General features: G+C 42.4%; 1 protein-coding gene across 1 annotated transcript in view; it reads right to left on the bottom strand.

The window, feature by feature from the left end:
- Window positions 1-21,704, bottom strand: part of CDH13 (cadherin 13) — a 1,176,109-nt gene that overhangs the window by 123,462 nt on the left and 1,030,943 nt on the right. Inside the window, exon 9 of the mRNA XM_054453276.2 lies at window positions 11,783-11,965. Coding sequence (XP_054309251.1) covers window positions 11,783-11,965 — 183 coding nt within the window. The remainder of the gene's footprint in view (window positions 1-11,782; window positions 11,966-21,704) is intronic.

Below are 21,704 nucleotides of genomic sequence, written 5' to 3'. Positions count from 1 at the left end.
CCTAGAACAACTCCCAGCAGGGTTAGTAACAGGATTTTAAGAGTTAACAGATGCAAAGCTCTTAGTGCTGAGTGGCTGCACAGTGATGTTTCGGTTCAATCTCTGTAACACAGCAGTAATTTACCGTTCTATCCTTCTTTCTATGGATCCTAATAATGGATCTCTGTCCATCCCAAGTGATGCCAGAATGTGCAACTTCGGTAAAGTAAACTTCAAACCAGGGCCAGGGAGCTGCCATGCTTGGAAAATACAGCTATTCATCTCAATTAGGATCCTGGAGGGGACAGAGCCTTTGGCTTGCTGGGCCATGATGATGCTGAGGGTGGGCCCTCTGAACAGAAGTGAGATGCAGAGCACCCCAGTCTCCCAAGGGCCATTTCCACCCCATACCAGCACTAATCACAATCTTGGCCTAGTTTGGTCTGACATCTGATTCTCCACAGCCAGAGACCTATGCACAAGCAGGAGGATAGTGGGGTTTCTGGGGAATCCAGCCAACTGCTGACAAGTGAGACAGTCAAGATGCTTGGAAATAACCAATTTGTGCCACTCAGCTCCTTTTCCTTGGCTGGGGACCGCTGGTTGTTTTTTCCCAAGGAGACAATTCCCTCCCTCCCTCCTTCTCTCCTTCTTTCCTGGGGATATCATTATTTGCAGCAAAAGTTCTTGCTCTTGTAACTATAAGCTGCCTGGGAGGCTGTAGACAGAGACTATTTCTTTCACCAGTGAATACACAGCACCTAGCACAATGTCAGGACCATAGTGGGCTCTAAATAAATATCATTGCATGAATGAATCAATGAATGAATGAATGACTGTAATTCTTGTGCTTCTCTCTAGCACTAGTCTTTTGCAACACAATTATATATTATTTTGATTATGCAAAAATCTAACATTCTTGGATATTTCTGCCTTTTAAATTCCCTATTTTTTTATTAAATAGAAAGATGGGTGGCACTCAAGTCCTGGTCCTGATGCATCATAACTCTGGGACCACCAGCAAGTCACTGCCTCCCCTGAAGTCTCAGCTGTCTCTACAATAAAATCCTAGTACAGAGGATTGTTGTAAAGATCAGCGGACAGGATGAATGTTGAATATTTCCCATGGAGCTAGGCCTGGCGTTGATATCAATAACAAGAAGCTGTTAAGATGGTGAGGAAGAAGAGTAGGGAAGCAAGAGCTGCAAGAGTCATTTCCCCAGCCCCAGTGTTTCTCCTATGTTCCCAGGCTGACACTCCCTGAACGGAACGCTGGCTTCAGAGGAACTATGCCATGGAGGTTGCCACAGAGGGAGGGGAGCAGCGAGGGAGGGAGCCACACAATGCAAGGCTGGCTTTAGGAAGGGAGCAGGGCCACGCTAATGTTTATTTCCATTTGCCTAAGGTGGGATCTACTAACCCCAGCTGTATGATGCCCAGGGCCAGACCACCTGGAGCTGGTGACACGTGGGTCTCTGTTCCTAATCCCCTCCGAGGGCTGTAATTGGATTAAGAAGCCCTCCAAGATCTCACAAAGCACACAATCTTATTAATGTGCTTTTTCTGTTGCTGGGCCTCTGTGTCAGGGCTGGGAGGAAATTGAAAATACTCCTGATGGAAACTACAGAGAGGCAATTCAATTAATATTTTTTCAAGTGTCAAGAGAGGATGTAAACCACTGTCCTGGGAAATTTAAAGCCTGGAAAAGTTGACCCACATGGGAAGGATGGAGGACCTGGGTTTGTTGGCTGGAAGAGGGAGGATCCAGAACCGATTGAATAGCTATGTTTAGGCCTGTGAAAGGTTTGGGGAATAAGGGATGCTTTCTGGATACTATACTTTCTTTGAGGACAGAATAGAATATGAACTTAAAATGTAGGGTTGATTATATTCAGCTGAAAGAATAACTTTCTGGTGGTTTTAGAATCGGTTTAGAAAGCAAGAGGCGAGCGACGCAGAAGACGGGTGATTTCTGCATTTCCATCTGAGGTACCATGTTCATCTCACTAGGGAGTGCCAGACAGTGGGCGCAGGTCAGTGGGTGAGTGCACCGTGCGCCAGCCGAAGCAGGGGCGAGGCATTGCCTCACTCGGGAAGCGCAAGGGGTCAGGGAGTTCCCTTTCCAGGGGTGACAGACAGCACCTGGAAAATCGGGTCACTCCCACCCGAATACTGTGCTTTTCCGACGGGCTTAGGAAATGGTGCCCCAGGAGAGTATAGCCTGCACCTGGCTCAGAGGGTCCTACGCCCACGGAGTCTCGCTGATTGCTAGCACAGCAGTCTGAGATCAAACAGCAAGTCGGCAGCGAGGCTGGGGGAGGGGCGCCCGCCATTACCCAGGCTCGCTTAGGTAAACAAAGCAGCCTGGAAGCTTGAACTGGGTGGAGCCCACCACAGCTCGAGGAGGCCTGCCTGCCTCTGTAGGCTCCACCTCTGGGGGCAGGGCACAGACAAACAAAAAGACAGCAGTAACCTCTGCAGACTTAAATGTCCCTGTCTGACAGCTTTGAGGAGAGCAGTGGTTCTCCCAGCACGCAGCTGGAGATCTGAGAACGGGCTGACTGCCTCCTCAAGTGGGTCCCTGACCCCTGACCCCCGAGCAGCCTAACTGGGAGGCACCCCCCAGCAGGGGCAGACTGACACCTCACACGGCCAGCCAGGTACTCCAACAGACCTGCAGCTGAGGGTCCTGTCTGTTAGAAGGAAAACTAACAGAAAGGACATCCACACCAAAAACCCATCTGTGCATCACCATCATCAAAGACCAAAAGTAGATAAAACCACAAAGATGGGGAAAAAACAGAGCAGAAAAACTGGAAACTCTAAAAAGCAGAGTACCTCTCCTCCTCCAAAGGAACGCAGTTCCTCACCAGCAATGGAACAAAGCTGGACGGAGAATGACTTTGACGAGCTGAGAGAAGAAGGCTTCAGACGATCAAATTACTCCGAGCTACGGGAGGATATTCAAACCAAAGGCAAAGAAGTTGAAAACTTTCAAAAAAATTTAGAAGAATGTATAACTAGAATAACCAATACAGAGAAGTGCTTAAAGGAGCTGATGGAGCTGAAAACCAAGGCTCGAGAACTACGTGAAGAATGCAGAAGCCTCAGGAGCCGATGCGATCAAATGGAAGAAAGGGTATCAGCCCTGGAAGATGAAATGAATGAAATGAAGCGAGAAGGGAAGTTTAGAGAAAAAAGAATAAAAAGAAACGAGCAAAGCCTTCAAGAAATGTGGGACTATGTGAAAAGACCAAATCTACGTCTGATTGGTGTACCTGAAAGTGACGGGGAGAATGGAAACAAGTTGGAAAACACTCTGCAGGATATTATCCAGGAGAACTTCCCCAATCTAGCAAGGCAGGCCAACATTCAGATTCAGGAAATACAGAGAACGCCACAAAGATACTCCTCGAGAAGAGCAACTCCAAGACACATAATTGTCAGATTCACCAAAGTTAAAATGAAGGAAAAAATGTTAAGGGCAGCCAGAGAGAAAGGTCGCGTTACCATCAAAGGGAAGCCCATCAGACTAACAGCGGATCTCTCGGCAGAAACCCTACAAGCCAGAAGAGAGTGGGGGCCAATATTCAACATTCTTAAAGAAAAGAATTTTCAACCCAGAATTTCATATCCTGCCAAACTAAGCTTCATAAGTGAAGGAGAAATAAAATACTTTACAGACAAGCAAATGCTGAGAGATTTTGTCACCACCAGGCCTGCCCTAAAAGAGCTCCTGAAGGAAGCGCTAAACATGGAAAGGCACAACCGGTACCAGCCACTGCAAAATCATACCGAAATGTAAAGACCATCGAGACTAGGAAGAGACTGCATCACCTAACGAGCAAAATAACCAACTAACATCATAATGACAGGATCAGATTCACACATAACAATATTAACTTTAAATGTAAATGGACTAAATGCTCCAATTAAAAGACACAGACTGGCAAATTGGATAAAGACTCAAGACCCATCAGTGTGCTGTATTCAGGAAACCCATCTCACGTGCAGAGACACACATAGGCTCAGAATAAAAGGATGGAGGAAGATCTACCAAGCAAATGGAAAACAAAAAAAGGCAGGGGTTGCAATCCTAGTCTCTGATAAAACAGACTTTAAACCAACAAAGATCAAAAGAGACAAAGAAGGCCATTACATAATGGTAAAGGGATTAATTCAACAAGAAGAGCTAACTATCCTAAATATATATGCACCCAATACAGGAGCACCCAGATTCATAAAGCAAGTCCTGAGTGACCTACAAAGAGACTTAGACTCCCACACATTAATAATGGGAGACTTTAACACCCCACTGTCAACATTAGACAGATCAACGAGACAGAAAATCAACAAGGATACCCAGGAATTGAACTCAGGTCTGCACCAAGTGGACCTAATAGACATCTACAGAACTCTCCACCCCAGATCAACAGAATATACATTTTTTTCAGCACCACACCACACCTATTCCAAAATTGACCATATACTTGGAAGTAAAGCTCTCCTCAATAAATGTAAAAGAACAGAAATTATAACAAACTATCTCTCAGATCACAGTGCAATCAAGCTAGAACTCAGGATTAAGAATCTCACTCAAAACCGCTCAACTACATGGAAACTGAACAACCTGCTCCTGAATGACTACTGGGTACATAACGAAATGAAGGCAGAAATAAAGATGTTCTTTGAAACCAATGAGAACCAAGACACAACATACCAGAATCTCTGGGATGCATTCAAAGCAGTGTGTAGAGGGAAATTTATAGCACTAAATGCCCACAAGAGAAAGCAGGAAAGATCCAAAATTGACACCCTAACATCACAATTAAAAGAACTAGAAAAGCAAGAGCAAACACATTCAAAAGCTAGCAGAAGGCAAGAAATAACTAAAATCAGAGCAGAACTGAAGGAAATAGAGACACAAAAAACCCTTCAAAAAATCAATGAATCCAGGAGCTGGTTTTTTGAAAGGATCAACAAAATTGATAGACCGCTAGCAAGAAAAAAAGAGAAAAATAAAGAAAAAAAGAGAGAAGAATCAAATAGATGCAATAAAAAATGATAAAGGGGATATCACCACCGATCCCACAGAAATACAAACTACCATCAGAGAATATTACAAACACCTCTACGCAAATAAACTAGAAAATCTAGAAGAAATGGATAAATTCCTCAACACATACACCCTCCCAAGACTAAACCAGGAAGAAGTTGAATCTCTGAATAGACCAATAACAGGAGCGGAAATTGTGGCAATAATCAATAGCTTACCAACCAAAAAAAGTCCAGGACCAGATGGGTTCACAGCCGAATTCTACCAGAGGTACAAGGAGGAGCTGGTACCATTCCTTCTGAAACTATTCCAATCAATAGAAAAAGAGGGAATCCTCCCTAACTCATTTTATGAGGCCAGCATCATCCTGATACCAAAGCCTGGCAGAGACACAACAAAAAAAGAGAATTTTAGACCAATATCCTTGATGAACATTGATGCAAAAATCCTCAATAAAATACTGGCAAACAGAATCCAGCAGCACATCAAAAAGCTTATCCACCATGATCAAGTGGGCTTCATCCCTGGGATGCAAGGCTGGTTCAATATACGCAAATCAATAAACGTAATCCAGCATATAAACAGAACCAAAGACAAAAACCACATGATTATCTCAATAGATGCAGAAAAGGCCTTTGACAAAATTCAACAACCCTTCATGTTAAAAACTCTCAATAAATTAGGTATTGATGGGACATATCTCAAAATAATAAGAGCTATTTATGACAAACCCACAGCCAATATCATACTGAATGGGCAAAAACTGGAAGCATTCCCTTTGAAAACTGGCACAAGACAGGGATGCCCTCTCTCACCACTTCTATTCAACATAGTGTTGGAAGTTCTGGCCAGGGCAATTAGGCAAGAGAAGGAAATCAAGGGTATTCAATTAGGAAAAGAGGAAGTCAAATTGTCCCTGTTTGCAGATGACATGATAGTATATCTAGAAAACCCCAATGTCTCAGCCCAAAATCTCCTTAAGCTGATAAGCAACTTCAGCAAAGTCTCAGGATACAAAATCAATGTGCAAAAATCACAAGCATTCTTATACATCAATAACAGACAAACAGAGAGCCAAATCATGAGTGAACTCCCATTCACAATTGCTTCAAAGAGAATAAAATACCTAGGAATCCAACTTACAAGGGATGTGAAGGACCTCTTCAAGGAGAACTACAAACCACTGCTCAAGGAAATAAAAGAGGATACAAACAAATGGAAGAACATTCCATGCTCATGGGTAGGAAGAATCAATATCATGAAAATGGCCATCCTTCCCAAGGTAATTTACAGATTCAATGCCATCCCCATCAAGTTACCAATGACTTTCTTCACAGAATTGGAAAAAACTACTTTAAAGTTCATATGGAACCAAAAAAGAGCCTGCATCGCCAAGTCAATCCTAAGCCAAAAGAACAAAGCTGGAGGCATCACGCTACCTGACTTCAAACTATACTACAAGGCTACAGTAACCAAAACAGCATGGTACTGGTACCAAAACAGAGATATAGATCAATGGAACAGAACAGAGCCCTCAGAAATAATGCCACATATCTACAACTATCTGATCTTTGACAAACCTGAGAAAAACAAGAAATGGGGAAAGGATTCCCTATTTAATAAATGGTGCTGGGAAAACTGGCTAGCCATATGTAGAAAGCTGAAACTGGATCCCTTCCTTACACCTTATACAAAAATCAATTCAAGATGGATTAAAGACTTAAATGTTAGACCTAAAACCATAAAAACCCTAGAAGAAAACCTAGGCATTACCATTCAGGACATAGGCATGGGCAAGGACTTCATGTCTAAAACACCAAAAGCAATGGCAACAAAAGCCAAAATTGACAAATGGGATCTAATTAAACTAAAGAGCTTCTGCACAGCAAAGGAAACTACCATCAGAGTGAACAGGCAACCTACAAAATGGGAGAAAATTTTCGCAACCTGCTCATCTGACAAAGGGCTAATATCCAGAATCTACAATGAACTCCAACAAATTTACAAGAAAAAAACAAACAACCCCATCAAAAAGTGGGCGAAGGACATGAACAGACACTTCTCAAAAGAAGACATTTATGCAGCCAAAAAACACATGAAAAAATGCTCACCATCACTGGCCATCAGAGAAATGCAAATCAAAACCACAATGAGATACCATCTCACACCAGTTAGAATGGCAATCATTAAAAAGTCAGGAAACAACAGGTGCTGGAGAGGATGTGGAGAAATAGGAACACTTTTACACTGTTGGTGGGACTGTAAACTAGTTCAACCCTTGTGGAAGTCAGTGTGGCGATTCCTCAGGGATCTAGAACTAGAAATTCCATTTGACCCAGCCATCCCATTACTGGGTATATACCCAAAGGACTATACATCATGCTGCTATAAAGACACATGCACACGTATGTTTATTGCAGCATTATTCACAATAGCAAAGACTTGGAACCAACCCAAATGTCCAACAATGATAGACTGGATTAAGAAAATGTGGCACATATACACCACGGAATACTATGCAGCCATAAAAAATGATGAGTTCATGTCCTTTGTAGGGACATGGATGAAATTGGAAATCATCATTCTCAGTAAACTATCGCAAGAACAAAAAACCAAACACCGCATATTCTCACTCATAGGTGGGAATTGAACAATGAGAACACATGGACACAGGAAGGGGAACATCACACTTCGGGGACTGTTGTGGGGTGGGGGGAGGGGGAAGGGATAGCATTGGGAGATATACCTAATGCTAGATGACGAGTTGGTGGGTGCAGCGCACCAGCATGGCACATGTATACATATGTAACTTACCTGCACGTTGCGCACATGTACCATAGAGCCTAAAGTATAATAATAATAATAATAATCATAATAATAAAAAGAAAAAAAAAAAAGAAAGCAACAAAGCGTGCTTCTGATCTGAAGGTTTTAAAGATGAAGCTGACACTCATCTGTCAGAGCCACTGGGATTTGGTTCTTTTGAGAGGCAGGACCTTGCTGGAAACCAGCAGCATCCTGAGACTCCAAATAGTTCTTCTGTATGTTGGATTGCTAACTGGTTAGGGCAGACCTGCTTGTGCTTGACTGCCCAACAGCAATCACCAGCCCCCCTCTCCCTTATACACTGTAAAGGCCCAAAGGCCAGATTTGGACTTTCTCAGCTTTCCTTGAAGTTAAGGAAGAACATATGTCATTGGCCAATGAAACATCATGGGAAATTGGCCAGGGGACCCTGAGAAAGGATGTTTTCTGCCCTGATAAGAGGAGAGGGTCACATGAGAGCACCTTCTCTCATTTGCCAGGCTGCCTCCTTGTTTCCTACATTAGGACGCAGCAATGGGAAGACATGATGCCTGGGGCTTCAGCAGCTACTTTATGTCCAAGAGGAAAATGTCAAAAGCATCTGAGGCACCCCACTGCCGGCTCTCTGCCACCTGGAACCGTTGGCCAATCCTGGACTGGCCTACCTTCATCTAGTTATAAAAATTCTTAAATTCGCTTTATTACTTAAGCCACTATTAGTCTAACATTCTGTTACTTGCAGCAGAATGCATTCCTAATGGTTGCATCAATGGCTGGCACAATGGACAGCAGCAGAGAGCATGGCCTAGCTGGCTTCTAGAAGGTGTTCTGGGGCTCTGCCTCACATGTGCTGAGAGATAGATAGAGCTCAAAGCCCTTCCTACTGACCTGGGAGGCAGCCAATGTGGGGTGAGGGAGAGTCTGCATCCCAATTCCAAAGCAAAGGAAGTCCACTCACTAGCAAAGCTGAAGTCAGCAAGAGCCTCAGCCTCTGTGAGCACCTCTTCCCCTGGAATTTGCAGGGAGGGTGGACAAGCTGATGGAAACCGCTTCCCCTAAGGCCATGCCCCTTAACAAGAGGTGTGCCCTGTGAACAACAGAACCACCCGGCACACCTCGCCTTCATATTCTGACACAGCAGGTCTGGGGCAAGTCCAGAAATCTGCATTTTAACTAGCATTGCAGATGATTCTTATATATGCTAGCATTTGAGAGAGCCATTACATTGTGGACCAGTGCAGGAATGTAGGGAGAGGAGAATAGCTCCTTCCTGCAAGTCTAGTTTTTCTTTTTTTCTTTTTTTGTTGTTGTTATTTTGAGACAGAGTCTCACTCTGTTGCCAAGGTTGGTTAATAGGGTGGTAGCCACTAGTCCATCGAGATGTCTTAATTTAAGGGTAACATGTGGGCGAACTTAATGTTATGGCTCTGAAGTAAGAACAAGATGCCAGGTATAGTTTCAGAATAGTCACCCCCAAGTGTTATAGGCCTGGAGCGAGGAGGGTAGTACTCCTGAGCGGGGATGATTTCTCAGAGATTGGTAGATTCAGAGGCCAAAATTTGATAGGGGATATCCATGTTGGCGAGAGATTTCTTGACTGAGATGTGCTATGTCTGATGAACGAATGTATGTACTACGTAATATTAAGGATTTCTAGTACGGGTCACTATTCGTATGGGTTAGGTTTTATTGTGTATTTGACAACAGTAGATGTGCGATAGTTAATTAAGGGATTGTTAATATGTGCTTATGTTATATAGACTAGGTTTGTAATGTACTCTTATATATGAATGTACTATGTACGAATAAGCAATTATAGTACTGTATATTATTCATGGGGACTAGCAGTAATGCACGAAGTACATAAAAGCACTAATGTATTGGGCAATGGCAAAGTTATTAGGAAATCCTGGCCCTGGCCCTCTGTGTCCATGGCTGCTGCACTTTTGAAGCTGTAAAAGTCATAGAATGACATAGCCACTGGCTGTCCTCTGTGGCTAGTCCTGAGTCTATAAAATCTGTCAAGTAATTTTCCAAACCTGAAGTTTGGAAGATAAAACTTGGGTAAATAGACATCCAAGTTTTGAAGATAAAACTTGGGTAAATAGACATCTCCATCACACATCTTGGAGCTCAGTCCTCCCCAAAATGTGTTTGCTACAGCTCAAGGAAAATAGATATGAGCAAAACAGGATTTGGCAGGGTGCAGTGGCTCATGTCTGTAATCCCAGCACTTTGGGAGGCCGAGGCGGGCAGATCACTTGAAGTCAGGAGTTCAAGACCAGCCTGGCCAACATGGTGAGACCCCCGTCTCTATTGAAAATACAAAAGTTAGCTGGGTGGGGTGGCATGCACCTGTAATCCCAGCTACTCGGGAGACTGAGGCAGGAGAATCACTTGAACCCAGGAAGTGGAGGTTGCAGTGAGCCAAGATCACACCACTGCACTCCAGCCTGGTGAGAGAGCAAGAATCCATCTAAAAAAAAAAAAAAAAAAAAGGAGAGAGAGAGAATCCAGAGAGCTGCCTCACTCTATCTACCATGTGAGGATAGAGAGAGAAGAAGATGGACATCTATCAAAAAGTGGGTCCTCACCAGACACAGAATCTACTGGAAGGTTGATCTTGGACTTTTCAAGCTCCAGAACTGTGAGAAATGAATGTCTGTGGTTTATAAGGCACCAGCCTACAGTACTTCATTATAGCAACTCAATGGATTACAACAACAACCCTAAGAAGGAGGTTACATTAACATTCTCATTTTACAGGTGAGGAAACTGGTGCACAGAAAACATGGGTATCTTGGCCAAGGGCACACAGGGAGTGGGCAGCCATGTCCCTGCTCTGCCCACTGGTACTATCACTATAAATATGATTGATCCCTGCTGCTCAGGCAAATGGCTTCATCCACTAGAAAAGAAAATGTGTTCCCATGAAGGTCCTGGTCTCTGGCAGAAACTCTCCCCAGAACTTCCCAGAAAGAATGAAACTGTGTAGAAATGCCTTCTCCCAGAATACCAAGGCCACCTGTAGCAAGCCTTTTGTGCCACCAACCCCGCTAATATTTCTGGATTACCAGCATGAGCTGAGGTTTTACATTTATAATTACATTTCCTCCTTGTTCTACTTGTTGCCATAGAGAGGGTCGGCGTGCGAGGTGGCAAGGCTCACAGAGGGTTTCACATCAATAACTATGTTGTGTGTGTTTTTAAGGAAAAATTGAGCTCTGCTAAGAAAGATTAAGAAGACATGTCATAGCCCATATTTTGAGCAAAGATGTCTAAAAACACCTTCACACATCTCATTTTGGCATAGCTGTTAATAATTCCTTAGCAAATGTATACAGAATTTCATTTAAAACTTAAGTTTGGGCCAGGCATGGTGGCTCACACTTGTAACCCCAGCACTTTGGGAGGCCAAGGCAGGCAGATCACTTGAGGCCAGGAGTTTGAGACCAGCCTGGGCAACATGGTGAGACCCCATCTCTACTAAAAATACAAAAACTGGCCGGGCATGGTGGCAGGCAGCTGTAATCCCAGCTACTCAGGAAGCTGAGGCACGAGAATCACTTGAACCTAGGAGGCAGAGATTGCAGTGAGCTGAGATCACACTACTGCATCCCAGCCTAGGTGACAGAGTGAGACTGTCTCAAAAAACAAAAACAAAAACAAAAACAATCCACTTAAGTTTGGTTTTCTTAAAGTCACACATAAGTTTGGGTATTTTAGAACCTATAAAACAGGTTTGTTTTATGGCTGCTTGCTTACGCTGCTGAGGATACGAGTGCACCCTTAAGCCATGAGCCTTTTTCCTTTGTTAATTCCCAGAAGGAGGAGACTGGGGGAATTTATCTGTGGCCTTCTAAACTCAGTGATTCTATGAGACCCCTGATGGGGCCATCCGTGCTTGCGTGAGGAGAAAGAGGCAGTTGGAAGCACCCTTACTTTGACAACAGAAAGCATCCCTTCGTTGGTTTGGGGATTGGTGTGGATTTCAAAGCTCTGCCCGGGGTTTCCGTTGATGATGGTGTAGGCAGCTCTCCAGGCGCCTGTGGTTGGGTCATCCTTATCTTCAACTGTCAAATTGACAATAACTCCCACAGCTCCTTCCTCGACTGTGGCTTGAAACTGCAAACAAAGCAGATGGTAATGGTCACTATTTTGAAAACACATAGTCATTTACTACATGCTTTGCATTGGGTATGTTACACACATCATCTCACTTAAAAATAAATAATAACATAAGAGGATTATGATTGGAAGATACTATGCTCCTCTTCTCAGCTTTCCTTGAACTTAGGTGAGGTCACGAGACTAACTTCTCTCCTGCAGAATGTGGGCAGGAATGATACTGACCATGGCTGTGCTGTGCTGCTCTGTGGTGGGAGGGTGAAAAGAACAGCTGTGCCTCCTCTCTGTGCTTTTTCACCCTCTGCCTACCTGAATGCAGAGGACCACAAAACCCCAGGGGAGCAGGGAGCTACAAGGAAGGAGGAGCTTCTGTTCCTGAGTCACCACATGGAGGGGAGCAACCTGGTGGCCAAGAACACTTGTCCTGAACTATCAATGAATGAGAAACAAATTTTCTTTGAGTTCAAGCCATTTTTGTTTGCATTTGTTCTCGCAGCCTTGCCTCCCCAAAATAACAATATAATCAGATGAGTAAAGCACTAAGACTTGTAAGTGAAGAGACTGGGATTTGACCCCAGATCCTCTGCTAGATCCTGCTATTTTCCCTAATGAAGAAAACCAATCCCATCCTTCCCACTCCATATTTACTCTTAATATGACCTTAGAAACCATTTTCTAAGAAATCATCTACATCAATTGTTTGGAGCCTTGTTGTACCTGTGTTTCTATTGTAATACATCTCAAATACTTGTTGCAAGTAGGTGTGGTGAAAATAAATCAATAAATGAAAAATCAACCTTCTCATAGATAGAGCATTTCATGAGCTATCATTAGCACATTCCTTTGAGCTGAAAGCATAAAGTATTGTTTTGGTGCTTACCTCTGACACACTACAGGTGAACAGCAATCTGTTTGCAAATATTTTATAAACAAGTAACACCAATAAGCTGACAAGAAGAAGAAATATCTTGGAATTTCAATTAGTAGGAAAGTGAATCTAGAGACAGTAAGATGATGTCAAAAAGCCCTTGTGTTCAAAGAAAAGTAATTTGAGAAATGAGGTTTCAAAAACAGTAGCTGATTAATTGACTTGCAAATCATTAATCATAAACCTTAATCCTGAGGCCTCTTGGGGGACAGGGCGGGGACTGGAACTAATTTGTTTATTGCACCTTGGCAAACCTGGGCGAGTTGTCTTCGATAAAAGGAGAGCTGGAAAATTCTTAGAACATGCATGGATGCTAGAAAATAGTGGGAATGAGGAGGGATACTGAGGCTGTTGTCACACAGAAACAACTCCAGGGTGCAATTATTTTGATCTGATTCGTATGATCTTGTTTAATGTCTATCTATCTTCTATCTTCTCTTCTCACAAAAATCACAGGATTCTTGAGCAAGAAAACTATACGAACGGTTCTCAGCCCTGTCTGCACATTAGAATCTCCCAGAGGCTTTGAAAAAACTTCCTGAGTCCTATTCCAATTCAGGATTCCCCAGGGTTAAAGCACATGAAAATCTATTATGGTTATTATGGTTGGAGGGGTTGATGAAGGATAAAGTGCCTGGGGTCCTCTAGCCAGGTTGGAGCACATGGGAGATCAGTCCATCTCTGGTCTTCTGGGACACGCAGTCAAGTGGCAGAATGAGGCATCAGTCAGGGAATCAATTCAGATTCAGACTCTCCAGATCAATTCAGATTCCCCAGGCTCTGGGGTAAAGTCTAGGACTCATTATTTTCTTCACCTGCCTAGATAATTCTAATATGTAGTCGGGGCAAGAAGCAGGATGGAGTCCCCATCTAAGGATGACAGGCAGGTGTCAATGACAGGACCTACCCTTGTGAATGGGTGAAGCTGCCTGATCCTGGTGTGGACAGGCCTGCAGTACATCTGGGCTCAGCAGGAAAGAGTGCTGTGATCAATTAATGCTATCTGCCATGTAGTCAGGAGGGGGCTTGGTGACACATGTGTGATCTAATCCCTTCACTTGCCTAAGTGTTCCAGAAGACCAGGGATGGACTGATCTCCCCTGTGCTCCAGCAGAGCTGCGTCGTGACTGGTGGAACCCAGGCACCTTTGCCTTCATCAACCCCTCCTATCATAATGGAGTAATGCGCTTTAAAAAATTTATTTTGGGGGCTGGGCATGGTATTCTAACACAGTAATCCTAGCTCTTTGGGAGGCTGAGGTGGGAGGATCACTTGAGCCCAGGAATTCAAGATGAGCCTAGGCAACATAGTGAGATTACCGTCTCTAAAAAAAAAAAAATGTAAAAAATTAGCCAGGTGTGGTGGTACATGCCTGTGGTCCCACATACTCAGGAGGCTGAGGTGGGACGATCTCTTGACTGTAGGAGTTTGAGGCTGCAGTGAGCTATGATTACACCACTGCACTCCAGCCTGGGTGACAGAGCAAGACCCTGTCTCAGAAAAAATTATTTTTGTGATGTGAAGAAAAGAATTAAAAATTTATTTTACCCTAAAAGTTCTTTTTATTTCTTTCTGATTTTAGGGTCCTAGCACTGTGATAATGGTGCCTAATGGATGAGTAAGCCCTGATCCTCAGTAAACAGCACAGTGCCCAACACATGAGCAGGTCTGAAGATGGGATGGATGGATGGATGGGTGGACGGATAGATGGATAGATGGATGGTTGGATGGATGGGTGGGTGGTGGATGGATGGATGGGTACGTGGGTGGATGGGTGGATGAATGAATTAATAAAATTAATATTTAGGCCACGTATAAGTGAGACAAACCTGTGCAGCTTCTTCCACAACACTGATAGTTTTATGTCTGCAGCACCTGCCGAAGGGGCTGGTATAGAATACATTTTTAGTGTGTGAGCAAATGAATTCAAGTAGAATGGAAAGGTGCTGATGTGCTAGGAATTCTCAGAGATGTGCATTGTGGCCCTCATATGTCCTTGGATGGGTCCACAATGACATTTACCTGCCATTCATCTATCTATTTATCCATCCATCCATCCATCATTCATCTATCTGTCCATCCTTCCATTCATCATCCATCCATCCTTCCATTCATCATCCATCTATCCTTCCATTCATCCATTCATCCATCCATCTATCCATCCATCCATCCATCCAGGGATATACCACTAAACAAAACAGACATGATATATTTCCTCATGGAGATTACAGGCTGAAAGGAGAGACAGATGGGAAAGAAATGTATAACAACGTGTTAATTGTCAAGAAATAAAATCACAGTTCTTGGGGAGTCTGTGTGTGTGTGTATGTGTGGAGGTGGGTATCTGATCCAGTCTGGAGAGGATCATCAGGAAAAAATTCCCTGAGAACTGAAAGAAGAGGAGGCCTTAGAAAGGTGAAGGGGGTGAGAACATACCTGGCATCTGAAAGAGGAGGAGCAAAGGCCAGGTGGCAGGAAGAGCCAAAGGTGCCTTTGCAGAACAAAGGCAAGCTGGGTGTGGCTGGAATGAAGGGGAGAGCCAGAGAGAACTCTTTGACATCAGACTCTACCATCAGAGGTGGTAGAGTCAGCTTATGCAGGGCCCTGTGGGCCATGGAAAGGCATTTGGGATTTACTTTGAAAGCAAAGTGTAGCCTAATCAAGCAACTGGGTTATGTTTAAATCTACTCCTGAGAGAATACAGAAAAAAAAATCTTTAAATATGGAAAGCATTCAACACAGTTATTATAGTCTTTGTTAAGACCATTATCTGATTTCTGCATAAACTATGAAGCAGTTTCTTTGAGCATCCATTTAGAAGCTCATTATTGCTTAATTAAATACTCATTCTATTAATTTTATTCAATGTTTTAACCCCATTATATAATTCAAGAAAGGAAAATTAAATAGCTTAAAATGAAATGGTACCATTTTATATTTCTATAGCAATGCTCACTTTGTGATTTAAAAACAATAGACAGACATTAATTTACCACACTAGAGCAGGAGGAATTATTGATTGTACTATTACTACCTTTAATTGGAAAAAATAGATAAAGTTACTTTTCTGTTAAACTGTGTGGCAAATCAAATACCAGATATAAAAAGTATTTTTACACAATCACTGTGGCTTGTTGGGACTATGTACTAGGCTTATGATCTCTTCCCTCCAAATTCAGAACTGAGTATTTTCTTTTCTTTGAGTTACATCATAGACATTCAGGATGAGGCTGCCTGGATGAGCCACAAAGGCCATCACTAGTGGGAAGAGGAACTTGAATTTTATTATACACCAAGAATGCATGTTCTTCCTCCAAGAGCAGAAAGTTGACCTTTAGATTAACATGGGAGATGGAAATAATGATCAGAAGGCTGGAAAGCCACAGATGGGAAAGAAGTGACAGAGGACAATTTTAAAGGACTGGACATATGCAAGCTTGCATGCTTGGCTACTTGCATGTTTGACCTGAATACTAGACCAAGTTCATGAGCCATTAACCCTAAAGTTTCACAGAGAACTAATATGGAACTTGAAAAGCTGGGATGTAGTCATCTGGGCCTTGGCTTAAAAAAATTAAAAGACAGGGTCTCACTAATTTCTATTTGTGATGATAAAAGGGTAGGGGAGAGACAATCAGAAATGTAACTTGCAAACATTTTTGAGTCTATGTTTACATAAAAGATACAGCTTATTGGAAGGCTATACCCAATAGTCTAATGGGTAGCAACAGTGACTGATATAAATAAGATAATGCATTTAAGGAGCTTGGCAAATTGCCTGGTATATGTATAACAAGGAGTCAGTATTTGTTAGCAAGGATAATGATGATGGATTTTGCCCTGTATCATATGAAATTCTTACTAAGAAATTGGAGAATTTGGTTTAAACCCCTGTGACTCTTTCTGCTCTTATCATAGTCTGCCTTATAATGTAGTTATGTATATATGTATTTTATTTTCCTCGAATGGTGTGGAAGAAGCTTTTTTTTTTTTCAGTTATGTATGCCTGGCACTCACACACTTGCTCATTCTTGTTATGCTCCAACAATAGACATGAGGCAAATGATGTCAATCCTATCATGTCCACATTTGGAAGGGAAAGCTGCATTAGATATCTGGTTTTCTTCTATGATTAGGATTTATCTCATGGTAGAAAGATACAACAATTCATTTTAATAAATACTGGTTGTGTCTGTTGCATGCTGGAGACTCCACTAGGCACAAAAATACATCAGTAAATGAGAGGTCTAGTATTCTCTCCGGGTGTCCCCATTCTTTGTAGGTACCGTCCATCTACAATATATCCTGACAATTTGTTTTCTCCCACTTCTAAAACCATTTCCTTCACTGTCATACATCCAAGGCTGTACCTATGGCCAATTATGGATGCTTTTATGTTTGGACATGATTTAGTTTCCAGGTAATGGTCATTTCAGTAAATGGTGCTGGATCAATTGGATATCCATCTGGAGAAAACAATGAATCCTGACCCCTGCCTCACACCATACACAAAATGTGAAAGGTAAACAGTAAAGTTCTTAGAAGAAAACATATGAGAACATTTTCATTCAGCCTCCACATCATGTTTGTGTGCACTATATATATATAATATATAATATGAAATATAATATAAAAACTATAATTATATAAAATATACATAAGATATATATTTACATAAAAATTTTAAACAGTATACAGTACAGAGTTCTAAATAAAGCTCATTCAATATCTTAAGAAAGCCTGATGTCTCAGAAGAGATTAATAACAGAGCCACTCAAGGGACCTGTGGTTGCTTGACTAAGAACCATGGTCTGTTCATTGGCAAGTCCTCAAGATGATTGGAACCTACTAAGTCCTTCCCTAGCTACATCACAGTAGAAAAGGCATAGTCAAGCCCTGAAGTGACTACAGGAGCAAGACAAAAGAATATTCAGGAACCCACCAGATCATCATAGTCCCAGTCATTGGTGAGCATCTTTTTCTTCTCCTCTTTTTTTGAAGCAGATCTTGCTCTGTTGCCCAGACTGGAATGCAGTGTTATGATCATGGCTCACTGCAGCCTCGACTTCTTAGGCTCAAGTGATCCTCCTGCCTTAGCTGGGACCACAGGCATAAACCACTATGACTGGCTAATTTAAATTTTTTTTTTTTTTGTGGAGATGGGGTCCTACTAAGTTGCCTAGGCTGGTTTCAAACTCTTAGTCTCAAGTGATCTTCCTGCCTTGGCCTCCCAAATTGCTGGCATTACAGGCATGAGCCACTGTGCCCTGCCTTCTCCTCTCTTTATCTGATTAAAATTCTGTAAATGATTTGTTTTCTTTGAAGATGCGGAGTGGTGTCAGAGACTTGATTTTTAATGCCCATGGGAGGTAGCTCACACACGAAAGAAATAAATCAGATGCTAGAGGTGAGAATTCCAGTAACCATGAACAGAAAGAACTTGGCACAGACTTCCCTGCCTCTCAAACAGAGACAACCTGGGGCATGCCTCTCCCAATGTTGAGCCCCTGGAGAGTCGGAGTCACGTCTCTGATTCCCCAAAATTCTCAATGCCACATCTTTCATAAAGTAAGAGCACTGTAAGTAGACATTAACTTTTGGGATTGTCTCAAGAATAAAAACCCAAGGTAGAAAGATAACAACGTACATGTGTTTGAGAGTCTCCCAATGAGAATAGTAACCAGTTCTTTTCTATTTCTCCTAAGAAAAAGGAAAGTGGACTCAATTGTAGTTTAAATGACAGAAATGATAGAATTTCTAAATGGCAAATTAGAGTATTTCTTTCCTGAAAATCTTAGCGGTTTTGAGTAGATATAGCTCAGGGTGCCTGCATAATCCATAAAATATTTGAGGGAACTAAACCTACCCCCAGTCCCTGCTGAAAAGAGTGGTACTAGGGAGTCATTTTGTATCATGTGATCCTAGCTTCCTTGGCCATAGCTGATTGGACCCAGAGCTGATCATCTGACTCCGGAGTAACCACTCCATCAGTTGATTCATGAAAAATGGGATTATTTCTTTTATAAATTTGAACTAAGAGAATTATAGGTTTCTCAGCATTTGTGCAAGGGGTGGCCATTTTTTGTCATTTGGATATGGATACATTATCAGAGAAATCCAATATGCATGGAGAAGCAAAAGAATGGAGAAATTGAGAGAAAAATTTACAAAAGAGATTTTTTTCTGGGACTTAAAGACAAAAGACAGATAGGAAGTGCTCTCAGTAGCAGACTGGTTTCCCAGTCCTGCTCTCAGTCCTACGAGGTTCCCTATGTTCTTGTCTGTTGGAACCTCTGTTCCCATCAACAACTTCATTTTCACTCCAGCTGCCTTGAGCAGGTTTCTATTCCTTGCAATAATGGCGCCCTGGGGAAAACAACTCTGAAGATGTCTGCTGATCTCATCAGGTGAGTGGTCCCTTTGATGGTTCTTTGGGTTTCATAGATGTTTTCTCAAGTATTTTTTCTTTTTCACATCTTGTTGTGAAAAATATTAAACATGTATAAAAGCTGGTACAATAGGATAATAACCCCCACATGCCTGTCTTCAGGCTTTAGAGATCCTCAACTCCCCGCTCCTGGTGCTTCATCTCCTCAGCCACCCCACCCCGATTCTGCACTGTTTGGAGCAAATCCCAGACATGCCATTGCATCTGTAAAGATTTAAGTCTAAAACACAGAGATTCTTTTTAAGAAAACATAATCAAAGTCCTTTCTTGGTCCAACTAACACTAATTTCTTCTACGCACAATTTTGTGTTTCTCTTTTGTGCCAGATGCTTTGCTAAAAGTATTTGCATGTTATCTCCATCATACAAAGAGAGAGTACCTACTAGCTATGGTAACGGACAGTGACAGAAAGGTCTACTAAACATCCAGAGTCTTCCCAGTTAAATGTCTGAAGCCATCCACCGTTACTAAACAGGTGAGAAAATGCAAAACCCGAATGTGGAAATAGTTCAAAAATAATAAGGAATAGCATCTCAACAAGAAAGAAACGTCCTGAGTGAAGAGTCCTCTCCAAAACTCATTGGCATCCCAGGTAGTGTGGTTCTTGATCCTGGACTGCTACTAATGTCCGCCTTACTGATGTCCTGCCCCCATGTGACCCACCCACCCAGAGTGATCCTGGGTTGAAAGGAAAATGATGTTCCTAAACAGCAGCTATCTGTGGGTCCCATTCCACTGAGAGAGAAAATGAAGCATCCCTCAACCTCCTGGCTCTACAGGTGCTGGCGAATGAACCAAAGGGCAAGAAAGGGAAACATTCACTGCCTGCCCTGGCAGGAATTGCTCCCTCTTCCCCTCAGGGCACACTTCTCTGATTCATTTCCTATGAGATGTTTCCAGGTGTTGGCTGCAGATACACAGGAGGTGCTGAGTCCATGGCTTTTGAGGAAGATGCTCACCTGGGACAGTCCACCTTCCAATGACTGTACTCTTCCTCTACATGACCCTGTCTACACAAATACAGAACTGCACATTTGCAAAACTAAAAATCAAATGCGTTTTCACGGAGAAGAGGCTCGCATAACAAAGTAGGTCTTTGCCCTACAAAACAAAATGAAAAGACATGGCCACTGAAGACTGACAGGAAAATGATGTAGTGGAACGATGGTTCTTAAACTGTGTTCCTGAGAACCAAGATTTTTTTTTTTTTTTGAGACAGGGTCTTGCTCTGTCACCCAGGCTGGAGTGCAGTGGTGTGACTGTGGCTCATTGCAGCCTTGAGCTCCTAAGCGCAAGTGATCCTTGTGCCTCAGCCTCCCTAGTAGCTGGGTGTGTGAGTGCCATCATGTCCAGCTAATTTTTACATTTTGTGTAGAGATGGGGTTTCACTACACTGCCCAGGCTGGCCTCGAATGCCTGGGCTCAAGTGATCTTCCCGTCTTGGCCCCGCAAAGTGCTGCAATTATAGGTGTGAGCCACTGAGTCCAGCAAGAATGTTTGAGATGGTACAGGAGTCCTACCAAGGCAACGCAAGGCAAGGAAGGCAAACATTTTCCTTCAAATAATAGGAATTTAAACTGCCTGAGGAATCTGTTAATTATATTTTATCTGTTTTGTATATTAGAATTCCTGCCTAGGATTTTGTTTGGAAAAAAAAAAAAGTTTTGCTGCTAAAGAGAGTTTGAAAATCATTGCCTTAGGGGAATGATGAAATAAATATTACATTAGATGGTGACAGACAAATAAGAACCAAAGAGCAAATATGCCTATATTCTTTTTTTTCTGAATTTCAGGCTTGGATACTTTATTTCATTGGATGTTAGTAGCTCTCCTTCACTTGAGTTTCTCTCTTTAAAAAATGAAAGAAAATGCAAAACACATTTGTTCATCTGACAAGATAATTGAAAATAGTTTAATTCTGAGAAGCAGAGAGATTTTCTGTAGAGATACTCATCTGACCACGAACATCTGAATCTGGGTGTAGAATGGCTTTTCAAGAGACAATAACATAGTCTGCTTTCTAAAGACACTGGAGTTGGCTTATGCAATTCCGCAGATTTAAAGGAGTTGGGAATTCAATGAAGTGGGGCAAATTCTAGTTGGCCTCTAACTCAGTGGTTCCCAACTCCCTGTCAGATCAGCGGTGGCATTAGATTTTCATAGGAGCACAAACCCTATCGTGAACTGCACACACGAGGGATCTAGGTTGCACATTCCTCGTGAGAATCTAATACTTGATGATCTATCATTGTCTACTATCACCCCCGGATGGAACCGTCTAGTTGCAGGAAAACAAGCTCAGGGATCCCACTGGTTCTACATTATGGTAGTTGTATAATTATTTCATTGTATATTACAAT

This window comes from Pongo pygmaeus, chromosome 18, assembly GCF_028885625.2.
Source record: "Pongo pygmaeus isolate AG05252 chromosome 18, NHGRI_mPonPyg2-v2.0_pri, whole genome shotgun sequence".
Lineage (NCBI taxonomy): Eukaryota > Metazoa > Chordata > Mammalia > Primates > Hominidae > Pongo > Pongo pygmaeus.
The sequence above is the reverse complement of the archived record's forward strand: the minus strand, read 5'-3'. Positions and strand labels throughout refer to the sequence as shown.